At 43.9% G+C, this 15,418-nt stretch overlaps 1 protein-coding gene across 2 annotated transcripts in view; it reads right to left on the bottom strand.

Annotated features, from left to right (window-relative positions):
- SCAPER (S-phase cyclin A associated protein in the ER) overlaps window positions 1–15,418 on the bottom strand; it is a 247,483-nt gene that overhangs the window by 30,597 nt on the left and 201,468 nt on the right. For both annotated transcript variants that reach the window (XM_067471273.1, XM_067471274.1), the window contains 2 exons: window positions 8,572–8,809; window positions 739–888 (listed from right to left, as the gene is read on the bottom strand). In XM_067471273.1, coding sequence (XP_067327374.1) covers window positions 739–888; window positions 8,572–8,809 — 388 coding nt within the window. The remainder of the gene's footprint in view (window positions 1–738; window positions 889–8,571; window positions 8,810–15,418) is intronic.

Raw genomic sequence — 15,418 nt, 5'->3', positions numbered from 1 at the left:
ACTATATATACATACACACACACTCATATACATATACACATGTACACATACATACATACAGATGCACACACATACAAGCTCAGACACAAATATATTCATACATATACACATGCACACATACATATTTACATATATATATGCACACACACATATACATATAGACATACATACACACATATATAAACAAGTGCACACATATACACTATATACATATACACATATAAACATAGAAATACACAAATATGGACACACATATATATAGCCATCTATCTATATATCTCTATCTATCTATATATATATACACACACACATAAACACATATATACACACAAAACATATACACAGACTGGGCCACAGCAACGCGTGGGAGGAGATGGCTAGTTTAATAATAATAGAGTAAAATAATAAATGTAATAATAATAATAATAATAATAATAACAACAGAGTAAAATAATAAATTTATAAGCTGTGGGGGCTTATACTCGAGTATATACGGCATGTTAAATGTTTTCTTTAATTCCTCTTACACATTTGTAAAAAAAAATTTGAGGACATGTAGGGTTCCAGTGTATCCTGGTTGAAAAACCTTCGAGTGGAGCGCATTACCAAATTGTCGGAGTTGTCAGGGAAAGGATAACTCAGGCTCCACAATTACGTCTCAGGCCGAGTAAGAAGAAACAAAGAGTCCCTCTAATTGGAGTTGGCAACCTCTGCTAATCTTGGGAGCAATGCTCTTACCTGATTATCCAGGTGGTTCACCGTGAAATAGCCAATGCACACAATGACTTCGTGTAGCAGAGCTTCGCAGGTATGCTGGGAGCAGTGCCACAATAAGGAGCTTGTAATGTGCCGGAAGGCGAGGGACAATCCTTCTGCGCCAACGACGGACTGCAAGACAAAGAGAAAGAAGCATAAGGGCTCCTCCGTCTCCAGATCCCACATGGAAGCGACAAGAGCCACCCTTGAGAATCACATGAAGGTCCACCTGAGCATCATTAGGTGCATATCCGGGGTCAAAGAACAGTCACTAGCTGTCCCCTACCACACGTTGCTGTGGCCAGTCTGTGTATATGGGTTTTGTGTGTGTATATATTTGTGTACATGTGTATATATGTGTGTTTGTGTCTATATGTGGTTTTGTGTATTAGTTGTAATGTATTTTTTTATTTTTTGGCTTATTAAGTCTCTTCTGCTGTGTTTTTACAAGTGATGGTCACTCGTTGGCCTGAGAGGTGTATTGTGTTCAAATTTGGTGTCAATTCATCCAGTGGTTTTTGAGTTATGTTAATCCCACAAACGAACATTACATTTTTATTTATATAGACTAGCCGTCCTCTGCAACGCGTTGCTGTGGCCCACATGGGGGTTCTGTGTGGGAGGTTTGGCCCAACTCCATCGTTGGTGGAGTTCAGAATACTTTGTGATTGTAGGTGAACTATAAATCCCAGCAACTACAACTCCCAAATGTCAAGATTCTATTTTCCCACCAGTGCAACTCCGAAATGTTAAGATTCTACTTTCCCACAAAGTTCACCAGTGTTCACATTTGGGCATATTGAGTATTCATGTAGAGTTTGGTCTAGATCCATATTGTTTGTTTCCACAGTGTTCTCTGGATGTAGGTGAAGTACAACTCCCAAACTCAACATCAATGCCCACCAAACCCTTCTAGTATTTTCTGTTGGTCATGGGAGTCCTGTGTGTCAAGTTTGATTCAATTCCATCATTGGTTGAGTTCAGAATGCTCTTTGATTGTAGGTGAAGTATAAATCCCAGCAACTACAACTCCCAAATGACAAAATCAATTTTTTTAAGTGATGGACATACATTGGGTTGTTAGGTGTCTTGTGTCCAAATTTGGTATCGATTCCCCCAGTGGTTTTTGAGTTCTGTGAATACCACAAACGAACATTACATTTTTATTTATATAGATTGACCAGTAGTTGCTGCATTTCCAACCTTTGTCTTATACTTGAGTCAATACATTTTCCCAGTGTTTTGTGGTAAAATTAGGTATCTTGGCTTATCTTCAGGTTGGCTTATACTCGGGTATATACGGTATATGGCGGGACATAATCAAGAGGCGGAAAAGTCCTTCCTCACTTGCAAGGCTTTCATGCTTTGTTGGACGTGGGAGGAGAAATCAAGCCCGAGCGGATTACAGTGGAGGGGAGCCCACTTGATCTGCGCAGAGCACAGCCTCTATTTAATAAACATGTCATCCAGAAAAAAGCGACACGGGGTCAAAGGGGGAAAAAGTGATGCATGAGGACGGAACATCAAAGTCGACTGGCTGGGCTGGAACAAGGCTACAGGCCTGTGGGAAAATCACGGCCATTGAGGCCGGCTTGACTCCTTGTCTTCCAAGTTGGGTTCGAAGGAAGAGCAGATGGATACCAGCCCCACATTCAGGATGCTTCCCACAACAATTCCCACCCTCCAGCCCGGTTTTCTATGCAAAAAGATACGCTTTTCATGATCCGCAGAGCGAGCGGGGCCTGAACCAGGTTCACACTGCAAGGGAAGAAGATCTGGACTAAATCAGGAGTGGAGAATTGTGTAAGAGTGTGGGCCCGTTTTGACAATTGCGTGCCCCATGCCAACAGAAGTGAAAGGCGTATCACTTTCTATTTTGTTTCCAACTGTTTAAATAATAATTCAAGTGGTTCTTGTTGGAATTCAACCCCACATTGCTCAAGTCTGCAGTCCTCAATGAGGAAGTTTAGTTAGCTTAGAATAGTCAGAGGGTTTTCCTTCCCCGTGTCTCCTGAATGACAATTGGACTATATTCTGTTCTCGTTCTGTTTCTGCTCTCATTCTGATTGGCTGTTTAAAATGGAGACTTTTCTACCGCAAGCTTTTCAAATCTGACTTCTGCCTTTCTTACACTTGAATCTGGAGAGTATGTGCTGTGTGGGTTGTTGTAGGTTTTTTCGGGCGACATGGCCATGTTCTAGAGGCATTCTCTCCTGATGTTTCGCCTGCATCTATGGCAAGCATCCTCAGAGGATGTGAGGTCTGCTAGAACTAGGAAAATGGGTTTATATATCTGTGGAATGACCAGGGAAAACCAGCTGATCCCCAACCCATCTAAAACACAGACATATGCCTTTCATCTCAAGAACAGACAAGCATCCCGAGTTCTGAGGATTATTACCTGGGAAGGAATCCCAGTGGAGCACTGCAGTGCACCCAAATACCTGGGAGTCACTCTGGACCGTGCTCTGACCTACAAGGAGCACTGCCTGAATATCAAGCAAAAGGTGGGTGATAGAAACAATATCATACGAAAGCTCACTGGCACAACCTGGGGATCACAACCAGATACAGTGAAGACATCTGCCCTTGCGCTGTGCTACTCCGCTGCTGAATATGCATGCCCAGTGTGGAACACATCTCACCACACTAAAACAGTGGATGTGGCTCTTAATGAGACATGCCGCATTATCACAGGGTGTCTGCGCCCTACACCACTGGAGAAATTACACTGCTTAGCCGGTATTGCACCACCTGACATACGCTGGGAAGTAGCAGACAATAGTGAAAGGACCAAGGCAGTGACATCTCCAGCTCATCCCTTGTTTGGGCATCAGCCAGCACGTCAATGAGAAATAGTTTTCTAAGATCTGCAGAGACACTCACTGGAACACCCCAGCAAGTGAGAGTCCAAAAGTGGCAGGCCCAAACCCAGAACCTCAATCAGTGGCTGATACCCAATGAGAGACTCCCTCCTGGGCACACAGAAGACTGGGGGACTTGGAAGGCACTGAACAGACTGCGCTCTGGCACCACGAGATGCAGAGCCAACATTCAGAAATGGGGCTACAAAGTGGAATCTACAACATGCGAGTGCGGAGATGAGCAAACCACAGACCACCTGCTGCAATGCAACCTGAGCCCTGCTACAGGCACAATGGAGGACCTTCTTGGGGCAACACCAGAGGCACTCCAAGTGGCCAGATACTGGTCAAAGGACATTTAATCAACTACCAAGCTTGCAAACTCTGTGTCTTTTGTATGTTTGTTTATTCTGTCAAAAATGTAATACAACTGTTCGGTTGCCTGACACGATAAATAAATACCAGTGTGCCTGTTTAGCCTGAAGAAGAGAAGGATGAGAGGAGATATGATAGTCATGTATAAATATGTGAGAGGAAGCCACAGGGAGGAGGGAGCGAGCTTGTTTTCTGCTTCCATGGAGACTAGGACACAATGGGGACATGGCTTCAAACTACAAGAGAGGAGATTCCATTTGAACATGAGGAAGAACTTCCTGACTGTGAGAGCCGTTCAGCAGTGGAACTCTCTGACCCGGAGTGTGGTGGAGGCTCCTTCTTTGGAAGCTTTGAAACAGAGGCTGGATGGCCATCTGTCAGGGGTGATTTAAATGCAATATTCCTGCTTCTTGACAGGGGGTTGGACTGGATGGCCCATGAGGTCTCTTCCAACTCTTTGATTCTATGATTTTATGAAAGGACTCTTGTCTGCTGGAGCCAGGTGTGAATGTTTCAACTGACCACCTTGATTAGCATTTGATGGCCTGGCAGTGCCTGGGGCAATCTTTTGTTGAGAGGTGATTAGCTGTCCCTGATTGTTTCCTCTCTGTTGTTTTGCTGTTGTAATTTTAGAGTTTTTTTTAAATACCGGTAGCCAGATTTTGTTCATTTTCATGGTTTTCTCCTTTCTGTTGAAATTGTCCACACGCTTCTTGTGGATTTCAATGGCTTCTCTGTGTAGTCTGACATGGTGGTTGTGAGAGTGGTCCAGCATTTCTGTGTTCTCGAATAATATGCTGTGTCCAGGTTGGTTCATCAGTTGCTCTGCTATGGTTGACTTCTCTGGTTGAAGTAGTTTGCAGTGCCTTTCATGTTCCTTGATTCATGTCTGGGCAATGGCATAGGTGGTCCCTATGTAGACTTGCCCACAGCTGCATGTTACACGGTAGACTCCTACAGAGGTGAGAGGATCCCTCTTGTCCTTTCCTGAACATAGCATTGGTTGGATTTTCTTAGTGGGCCTGTAGATAGTTTGTATGTTGTGTTTCTTCATCAGCTACTCTCTTTGGTCAGTGGTTCCCTTGATGTATGGCAAGAACTGTCAGGTTTTACAATGTATTGTAATGTATTATAGCTGAGTCATGCACTGCTAATGGGCTTCTATTGGAAATGCTGAGTCATGCATTAACTGTATATAGAACTTCATTTGGGGAATGTGTTCTGGCCTAGTCCAGGTGATTGTGAATGATGCAATCCTGGGTCTGAGTTAAGTTAATGGGTTAGGAACCAATCAGAGATTGCTATGTGTAAATGAATTGTATATAAGGAAGTCATGTACAGTGTATATTTCTCCTTGTGCTGTGATGTTGTTCATCGAAGGCTATATGTAATTAAAAGAACCTCTCTGCTAAGACAAGATATAACTGTATGCTGTGGTAAGTTTGTAATATCATCTAGACTGGGGGAAAGACAATGGTAAAACTGACAATGGCCGGGCATGTGCTCAAGTGTATGTAAAAGGTTCCAGAGTGACTGCAGGATGTGGGAGCAGTTGACTGAAAATACTGTGCAGGAAGAATCTACTGGAAAGCGCTGAAGTTGTGCAACTGATCTGCTGCTGAATTGTGAAGTTAATCTCAAGAACCCTTTTCCTCTGGGTGGTTGTCTTGACTCTCGTGGCTTGTTCTTGGTCTTGCAGCTCTTCTGATGTCTGAGGTGGAGTCTCCATTGGCCTGGAGAGCCCAGTTGAGGTGGTTCAGTTCATCTTGGAGGAGGTGGGCTTCGCAGATTCTTTTTGCACGGTCTGCCAAGGCTTTAATGGGGCTTCTTTTTTGACTTGGGTGATGGTTGGAGTTTTTGTGTAGATATCTGTGTGTGTGGGTTTTCTGTAAACATTCTGTGTGCTTTGAGATCTCTCTCTGCTTGTGTGTCAGCAGAGAGGTAACGATTGAGTTTCCCCCTCTCTTGAAACCTCAGGAGCGATGGGTGTTAGAGGAGCTCAGGTCCAGTTCTTCATTTTCTGTCTTATTATTCTAAATAAAGCTTTTATGATTTTTTTAGGTGACGAGATCTTCTTGAATCCATCCTTTTGTTTTTCTCCCACAACACATGTTCCTCAAGTCTCCAATCCAAGGGTCCCGTGTTTATGTCTCTGCTGATAACCACAGGCCAGGGGGCAGAGGAGTTTGTATATAAAGCCTGAAAAGCCATTTCTCAAGAAAACAATATGTTTCCTCTTCAGCCCGTGTTAATGGCCGTTTGGTATATCCTGTGTTGCTTCTCCCTGACACCTTCTAATGGTTTAGACACTCAAGATAAATGTATCTATAGATTTGGGGATTACTTGCGCTGGTGGGAATTTTCATGAGCCCATTGCCATGCGCCTGGGTTTTGAGGAAATATTTGCAGGCCACGACTGCTGAACAACCAGCACACATACAATGCAGCCTGGGAGTGATCCTGGAGTCATCACTGAGCCTGGAACCCCAGGTCTCAGTAGTGGCCGGGAGAGCCTTTGCACAGTTAAAGCTTGTGCGCCAGCTGCGCCCGTACCTTGGGAAGTCTGATCTGGCCACAGTGGTCCACGCTCTGGTTACATCCCATATAGACTACTGCAATGGACTCTATGTGGGGCTGCCTTTGAAGACTGTTCGGAAACTTCAACTAGTCCAACGGGCGGCAGCCAGATTGCTCACGGGAGTATCGTACAGGGAGAATACCACCCCCCTGTTATGTCAACTCCACTGGATGTCAGTCCATTTCTGAGGACAATTCATAGAATCATAGAATCATAGAGTTGGAAGAGACCTCATGGGCCATCCAGTCCAACCCCCTTCCAAGAAGCAGGAATATTGCTTTTAAAGTGCTGGTCTTGGACTATAAAGCCCTATACAGTTCCGGCCCAGCTTACTTGTCCAAACGTATCTTCCTCTACGTTCCACCTCATAGTGTAAGATCTGCCAGGGAGGCCCTGCTCTCGGACCCACCAGCTTCGCAAACGCGGCTGGTGGGGACGAGGGACACGGCCTTCTCGGCGGTGCCCCCCCCCCCCCCGCTTGTGGAATTCGCTCCCCAGCGAAATTAGATCGGTGTCCTCCCTCCTTTCTTTCAGAAGAAAACTGAAGACGTGGTTGTGGAACCAGGCTTTTGGCTAATGGATATAACGGCACCTGAACAGTGAATTGGACCAGACGGTTGTTATAATGGAAATGCCTTTAAGACTGGATAACTAATTTTTTTAAATGTATTACAATTTGGTATGGAATCGGTGGTTGTGAACTAAGGATGTGAAATAATATTTGCCATTTCTCCCATAAGGAAAGATGAGGGTCCTAAGACTCCATTGGGCATATGCCAGCGAGAATCCAATGCTTTTCTTTCTACACTAAAACATCCATGCGTTTCAGAGGAATCGTGTAGAAAAACAGTTTCTGGCACAGAAGACATTGTTTCTGTGTTGTCGAAGGCTTTCATGGCTGGAATCACTGGATTGCTGTGAGTTTTCCGAGCTGTGTGGCCATGTTCCAGAAGCATTCTCTCCTAATGTTTCACCCACATCTATGGCAGGGGGTTGTGAGGTCTGTGGGAAACTAGGCAAGTGAGGTTGATATATCTGTGGAAGGTCCAGGGTGGGAGAAAGAACTCTTCTCTGCTTGAAATGGGTGTGAATTAGCATTTAATGGCCTTGCAGCTTCAAAGCCTGGCTGGTTGCTGCCTGGGGGTTCCTTACTTGGGAAGTGTTAGCTGTTCCTGATTCATTCGTCTGGAATTTATTTATTACTTATTATTTATTTACTATATTTATATATCACCTCTTTCAGCCCAGAGGCAACTTGGCACGGTTCACAATTTTATTTATTTATTTATTTATTTATTTATGCCCTATATTTATACTATACTGAGGGGGACTCAATTGGCAACAATTTGCTGCCTCAACAATTATAACAAATAAAACAATAATAAAATATTGTTAAAAACATTAGCATACAATATAAGAATATAAAAAACTGTACAAAGCCTTAAAAACATTATCGGGAGCGTCTCCATGTCAAGTCATTATTCAATTGCGTCGTCATGTGGTTCCATGATTTCGTATAACTATGGGGTATTTGGGAAGGCTGGCTCAAAAAGCCAGGTTTTCACATTTCTTCAAAAAGTCAGGAGGGAGGGGGACAATCTTATATCCATAGGCAGGATGTTCCACAGTCGAGGGGCCACCACTGAGAAGGCCCCGTCTCTCGTCCCCGCCAAACGCATCTGCGAGGAAGGCGGGACTGAGAGCAGGGCCTCCCCAGAAGATCTTAACATTCTAGATGGTTCATAATGGAATGGAATTCCCCTGCTTTTTGAGTGTTGCTTTTTATTTACTGTCCTGATTTACAGAAGGCTGTTAGGAGTTGTGGGAGTTGAAGTCCACAGTTCCTAAATTCGGAGGGCCGAAGTATGCCCATGCTTGCTCTACCATAATAATTGATCCGTAAACACGAGGACAAAAGAAGTCCCTAAGCCTTTTGTGTAGTATCAAGCCATGTTTCTGAATATGTGTTGGCGGGTAGTTGCAGTGTGGATATATTACCTGGAAAGCCTGCAAGTTGAGGACTGCAAAACTGTTGAAGAAGCGCAAGCTCTGGAGGGCAACGAGGACCGTATTCTCCACATAGCTCTCTTTGGGGCTGGCGGCACTGAGGTCCACGATCGTGCCGTGGAAGAGAATGCAGTACAGCATGTGCAAGACGCCCACCAGGTCCGTGGCCTCCAGTGCGGCCGTCAACCCTGTCGGATCCTGTCGGGATTCATCAAATATGTTCCAAGACCTGTCCAATAAAGCAAAGCAGAGGCCACGCCATCAGCTGTTGAATATTGTTCTCAAGATCATTTTCTCCCAAGTACAGTGAAAACTTGACTTACAAACAAACCAACTTATGAGTTTTTGAGATATGAGCTGTCACTCGATTTTTTATTTGACATATAAGCAGAGATTTGAGTTACAAGCTAGTAAGTGGACACTCTTGCCACATACACACATGCACATAGCTGCTCTGAGTCCCGTATGGTGGTGGGGTATAAATAAAGTGGGGTATAAATAAAGCTTGTGGTGGTGGGGTATAAATAAAGCTTATTATTATTATTATTATTATTATTATTATTATTATTATTAATGTTCGTTTGTGGGATTAACTCAAAATCCACTGGAGGAATTGACACCAAATTTGGACACAATACACCTATCAGGCCAACAAATGTCCACCACTCATAAAACATTGAAAAACACAGCAGAAGAGACTTAAAAAGCCAAAAACAAAAAAAAAAACACATTACAATGCATGCGCAAAACCACATATATACACAAACACACATACACAAATATATATACACACATATATGCGTATATATACACACAAAACACATATACACAGAAAGGGGGAAGGAAGGAAGGAAGGAAGGAAGGAAGGAAGGAAGGAAGGGGAGAAGGAGGGATAGAAAGAGGAAAGGAAGGAGAGAAGGAGAGAAGGAAAGAAAGGTAGTGAAGAAAGGAAGGAAGGAGAGAAGGAAATAAAAAAGTGAAAAGAGGAAGCAAAGAGAGAGGGAAGGAAGGAAGGAAGGAAGGAGAGAAGGAAATAAAAATGTGAAAGGAAAGAAAGAGAGAGGGAAGGAAGGAGAGAAGGAAATAAAAAAGTGAAAGAAGGAAGGAAAGAGAGAGAGAAGGAAGGAGAGAAGAAACAAAAGAGAGAAAGGGAGGGAGGGAGGGAGGGAGGGAGGGAGGGAGGGAAGGAGGGAAGGAGGGAAGGAGGGAAGGAGGGAAGGAGGGAAGGAAAGAAGGATGGAACCAAAGAGCAAAGGAAGGGAGAAAAGAAACAAATAGAGAAGGAAGAAAGAAAAAGGGAAAGAAGAAGGAAAAGAAAAAGAGGGAAGGAAGGAAAGAGGGAGGGAAGGAAGGAGAGAAAGAAAGGAAAGAAAGGAGGGAAGGTTTGGCCACAGTCACTCATAAAAACACTGAAAAACACAGCAGAAGAGACTTAAAAAGCCAAAAAATATACATTACAACACATGTGCATAACCACGTAAATATAGATATACACAAATATATAAATACACACATATATACACACAAAACACATATACACAGACTGGGCCACAGCAACGCGTGGCAGGGGACGGCTAGTTTAATAATAATAATAATAATAATAATAATAATAATAATATTTTCACTTTCATTATGTGGATAGATATTTATTGATGCCCCGCTTTATCTCTCCCGCAGGAGATTCAAAGCATCTTAATGTAAAAGTATCAACATACAATTAAAAATATGCAAGTATGCAAACATTAAAGCAGGATAAAACATAAACAGCATTAAAACATTCCCAGGTAAAAACCATTAAGATGTGTTCAAAGTTAATAGAAACGGTGGGGATATACTTCTCTTTCAAGGGGAAGGGCAAATATGATGTTTTGCTGACCTTTAGAAGAGGAATGTATAGGAAAGATGATAAGGATGGAAAAGCAGTAATGGTATATTTACCAAGGGACTGAAAAGAGGGTCTCTTGCTTTGTGGAAATAGAAGAAATAAGTCATCTTAATTCAACAACAAAGGGAAAACTGTCCCACTCGTCTCCTCCCATTCTGTTTCCTGGCTTAAAACTACTTATTCCCACGCAAACAATAAAGATGATGGGCTGAAGGTCAGCACTTCATTTTCTACACCTGGGTGACATTTTTATACCTATATAAATGAAAATGTAATGTTCGTTTGTGGGATGCACATAACTCAAAAACCACTGGATGAAATGACACCAAATTTGGCCACAAGATACCTAATAACCCAAGGAGTGACCATCACTCAAAAATAACCAAAAACACAGCGAAAAAAACTTAAAATCCAAAAAAGTTAGAAGATGACACAGCGCATGTGCACAAACGAATTCCATGCCCCCCCCCACAAGGACACAGCAAGTGCGAGAGGCACCACCAACCAACCAGGAAAGAAGGAGAGAAAGAGGGAGAGAAGCAAAGAAGCAAAGAGCGAAGGAAGGAAAGAAAGAGGTAGTGAAGGAATAAAGGAGAGAAGGAAAAAGGGAGGGGAAGGAAGAAAAGAGATACAGAATAAAGTGGAGAAAGAAAGAAAGAAAAAGGGAAAGAAGGAAGGAAAGGAGAGAAAGAAGGAGAGAAGCAAAGAGCAAAGGAAGCAAAGAGTGAAGGAAGGAAAGAAAGAGGTAGAGAAGGAAAAAGGGAGGGGAAGGAAGAAAAGAGCTATAGAAGGAAGGAAGGGGAGAAAGAAAAAGGGAAGGAAAGAAGGGAAGGAGAGAAAGAGGGAAAGAAGCAAAGAGCGAAGGAAGGAAAGAAAGAGATAGAGAAGGAAAAAGGGAGGGGAAGGAAGAAAAGAGATACAGAAGGAAGGAAGGGGAGAAAGAAAGAAAAAGGGAAGGAAGGAAAGAAAGAAGGAGAGAAAGAGGGAGAGAAGCAAAGAAGTAAAGAGTAAAGAAAGGAAAGAAAGAGGTAGAGAAGGAATAAAGGAGAGAAGGAAAAAGGGAGGGGAAAGAAGAAAAGAGATACAGAAAGAAGGAAGGGGAGAAAGAAAGAAAAAGGAAAGGAAGGAAAGAAGGAGAGAAAGAAGGAGAGAAGCAAAGAGCGAAGGAAACAAAGAGTGAAGGAAGGAAAGAAGGAGGTAGAGAAGGAATAAAGGAGAGAAAGAAAAAGGGAGGGGAAGGAAGAAAAGAGATAGAGAAGGAAAGAAGGGGAGAAAGAAAATGGGAAGGAAGGAAGGAAAGAAGGAGAGAAAGAAGGAGAAAAGCAAAGAAGAAAAGAGCAAAGGAAGGAAAGAAAGAGGTAGAGAAGGAATAAAGGAGAGAAAGAAAAAGGAGGGTAAGTAAAAAAGAGATACAGAAGGAAGGAAGGAGAAAAAGAAAGAAAAAGTGAAGGAAGGAAGGAAAGGAGAGAAAGAGGGAGAGAAGCAAAGAAGTAAAGAGCGAAGGAAGCAAAGAGCAAAGGAAGCAAAGAGGTACAGAAGGAAGAAAGTAGAGAAGGAAAAGGGGAGGGGAAGAAAGAAAAGAGGCAGAGAAATTAGGAAAGGGAGAAAGAAAAAAGGGAAGGAAGGAAGGAAAGAAGGAGAGAAAGAGGGAGAGAAGCAAAGAGCAAAGGAAGCAAAGAGCGAAGGAAGGAAAGAAAGAGGCAGGGAAGGAAGAAAGGGGAGAAAGAAAGGAGGGAGGGAGGGAGGGAGGGAGGGAGGGAGGGAAGGAAGGAAGGAAGGAAGGAAGGAAGGAAGGAAGGAAGGAGACAAAGAGGGAAGGAATGTTGGCCACAGCAACGCATGGCGGGTACAGCTTGTGTGTGTGTGTGTGTATGTATGTGTATGTATGTTTGTGTGTGTGTGTGTGTGTGTGTATATATATATATATATATATATATATATATATATATATCTCAGAAAGTCAAAAAGAGAACAGACATCACTACTGAAGGACCCTGAAGTTCTACAAAATGGGGCAAAGCATCCAAATCAAGCAAAGCGCGTTTGCCAAAGCGGCATTGGCAAACCCACAGACCACACCAAATCCTGCGTGCCAAAAGGGGAAGCCATGAATTAACCAAACTGGTAGAAGTACGAGGAATGCATCAGCGCCTGCCATGCTTAAATCCTGTGGTTTTCAGTGGGATTTAGCCTCCCTCTGGATGGCAACCAATACTAATAGTTGCAAAAAGCAGGCACTCCACTTATCTACCTAATGCATACCATTGACAGCTAATTTCAGAAAGACGACTAAAACAGGTCCAAAAGGACCGCAGTTTGCACTCCCCTTCAACAAACATGTTAAAATTATTGATGCCAATGGTACGAGGGGTGTTCATTAAGGATTTCCCCTGACCCACTTTTATTTATCACAGGATGCCGAAACTGCACATGTGTCATGATATAAGTCTCTATAGGTTACGTGCCAATTTACAACTCTGAACTGAGAACGGTCTTAATGTGACAGGTGCTGAAGTGGAGTGAGGGTTGAGAAGGGACCCAATGGAATCCAAAGTAGTCCTCAAATTCCTTTCCTTGAAAGGCTGCACACCAAAGGAGACGTTCAATGAGATGAAAGAGGTTTATGGTGATGATTCCCCATCATATGATGGAGTCAAGAACTGGCCTCGTCCATTCAAATGTGGTCGGACTTTGGTGGAAACAGCTCTGATTCCAGGGTGACTGACCCCACTCTGCTATTGACGAACACACCATCCAGCAAGTGGAGGTCACCATTTTGGAAAATCACCACGAAAACATTCACCACCTAGCCCAAAATGTCAAGATGAGTGTGGGGTCCGTGGAAAAAAATCATCCAAGACCATCTTGACATGCATAAGGTATCTACTTGCTGGGTTCCCCAGCTGCTCACAACTTTCCAGGAGCAGGAACGAGTCGAATTTGCTCTCATGCTCTATTGATAATGTTGTGCCATGGAAACCAGGAGGACTTTGTCAACAGACTGATCCCACAGGGTGAAATCTGGGTCCATCATCTGATCCTGAGACTCAAGTCCAGTTGTTGCAATGGAAGATCATGAAGGCACGTGCCCAACTCTGGGAAGGCAAGGTCATGCTCACAGAATTTTGGGATCAGCACGGAGTCGGATTGATGGATGTCCTACCAAAGAGGACCATGATCACTGGGGCAGACTAGGCTTCACTGCTGTGGACATGGCGGGAGGCCACCTAAGCCAAGAGACGATATGGCATGCTCCCCAAAGGTGTCCGCCTTCTGCAAGACAATGCACCAGTTCATGACTAACATGTTGCCCAAACGGAAGCATGCTCCTTTGATTTTGATATTCTACCACGTCCCCCTTATTCACCCAACCTCATGCTATCGGACTTCCACCTCTTTCCAACAATGAAGTTATTATGAAGGGCAAGCATTTTTCCGATGATGAGAATCTGATTTCCAAAGTCACAACATGGCTTTTGGAGCAACCTGTCGACTTCTACAAGCGAGGTGTTGACAGTGGCTTAAGAAGATGGGAGAAGTGTGGGTCCCTCGGTGGCACAGATGGAGAGAAGGACGCAGAACAGGCCAAGTGGGTCCAGGGAAATCTTTAATGAATGCTCCTCGTATATGGTGTTGTTATTACTGACGTTCAAACTGATCTTCCCATAGGACTTTCTCAGCAAGTACTTATTCAGTGTTGTGACTCAGCTGGAACCACAGAGTGCCTCCGATGAGGATTATGGAATTCAGGTTCACATTCTGGTTCAAAACACTTTTGTTATAGACAGTTTCCCACAGCAAGGAATGAGGCTGTTGGTACTGAAACTAGCCAGGTGCAGGTGCAAATTGACTCAGAAAAGGTGGACAGTTCTCAGCCTGATAATGAGCAGGAAGGCAAACAGGCTGACACTAATGAACAGAATGACCTTGACGAAACGGGAACCTTAGATCAGGCTTACCGTTTGGAATTCAGAGTTCGAAGGAGTGTGAGAATACCTAACAAGAAGGAGGCCAGAGGCCAAAGAAATGCCTTCATGTTTTGCAAAGGTATGCTGATGACCCTCAGCTTGTGCTGAAGATGGAAGGCCGACCGGACTCTGTACCCGATTATTTCCATTAGTGCCTCGAGGTCATTACTGGATGTGTGCCAGCAAGTTGAGGATGAATCCAGCAAAGACGGAGATCCTATGGCTGGGTCAACCGGGCAGTGGGGATATCCAGCTGCCTACCCTGGATGGCGAGGTGCTACGCCTGTCATCATTGGTAAAGAGTCTGGGAGTCCTCTTGGACCCTTTGCTGACGATGAAGGCCCAGGTCTCCGTCGTTAGCAGAACTGCGGCAGGCTAGACGGCTGGCCCCCTACTTGTCCAGGGATGACCTAGCTACGGTGATCCAGGCTACAATCATCTCAAGACTGGACTACTGTAACACCCTCTACATTGGCCTTGCTCTGTTGGTGATCCGGAAGCTCAAGCTGGTACAAAATGCAGCTGCTTGGCTTCTTGCGGGAATTCTGATGTCACATAACACCAATCTTACTACAGCTGCATTGGTTACCAATTGAGCACCGGATCACTTTCAAAGTGATGGTACCCACCTTTAAGGCCTTGCATGGTCTGAGGCCGATGTACCTGAGGGACCACCTCACCCCCTACCAACCCCAGAGATCCCACCGTTCTGAGGACCAAGATTTGTTGGAAAGTCCCAATGTCAAGACCTTGCGTCTAACAGCAACCAGACGCAGAGCCTTTACAGCAGTGGCACCCTCACTCTGGAATACTCTGCCACCTGAAGTCCGTGCCTTGCGGGACTTATCAGCTTTCCGCAGGGCATGTAAGACATATCTGTTTCGACAGGCCTTTGATCTTTGATATTGCTGTTTTTAAATTGTTTTAAATGTTTTAAAACTGTGTTAGATATTACCCTGTTCTTGTAAGCCGCTCTGAGCTCCAG

This window comes from Anolis sagrei, chromosome 9 (assembly GCF_037176765.1).
Source record: "Anolis sagrei isolate rAnoSag1 chromosome 9, rAnoSag1.mat, whole genome shotgun sequence".
Taxonomy (NCBI): domain Eukaryota; kingdom Metazoa; phylum Chordata; class Lepidosauria; order Squamata; family Dactyloidae; genus Anolis; species Anolis sagrei.
The sequence above is the reverse complement of the archived record's forward strand: the minus strand, read 5'-3'. Positions and strand labels throughout refer to the sequence as shown.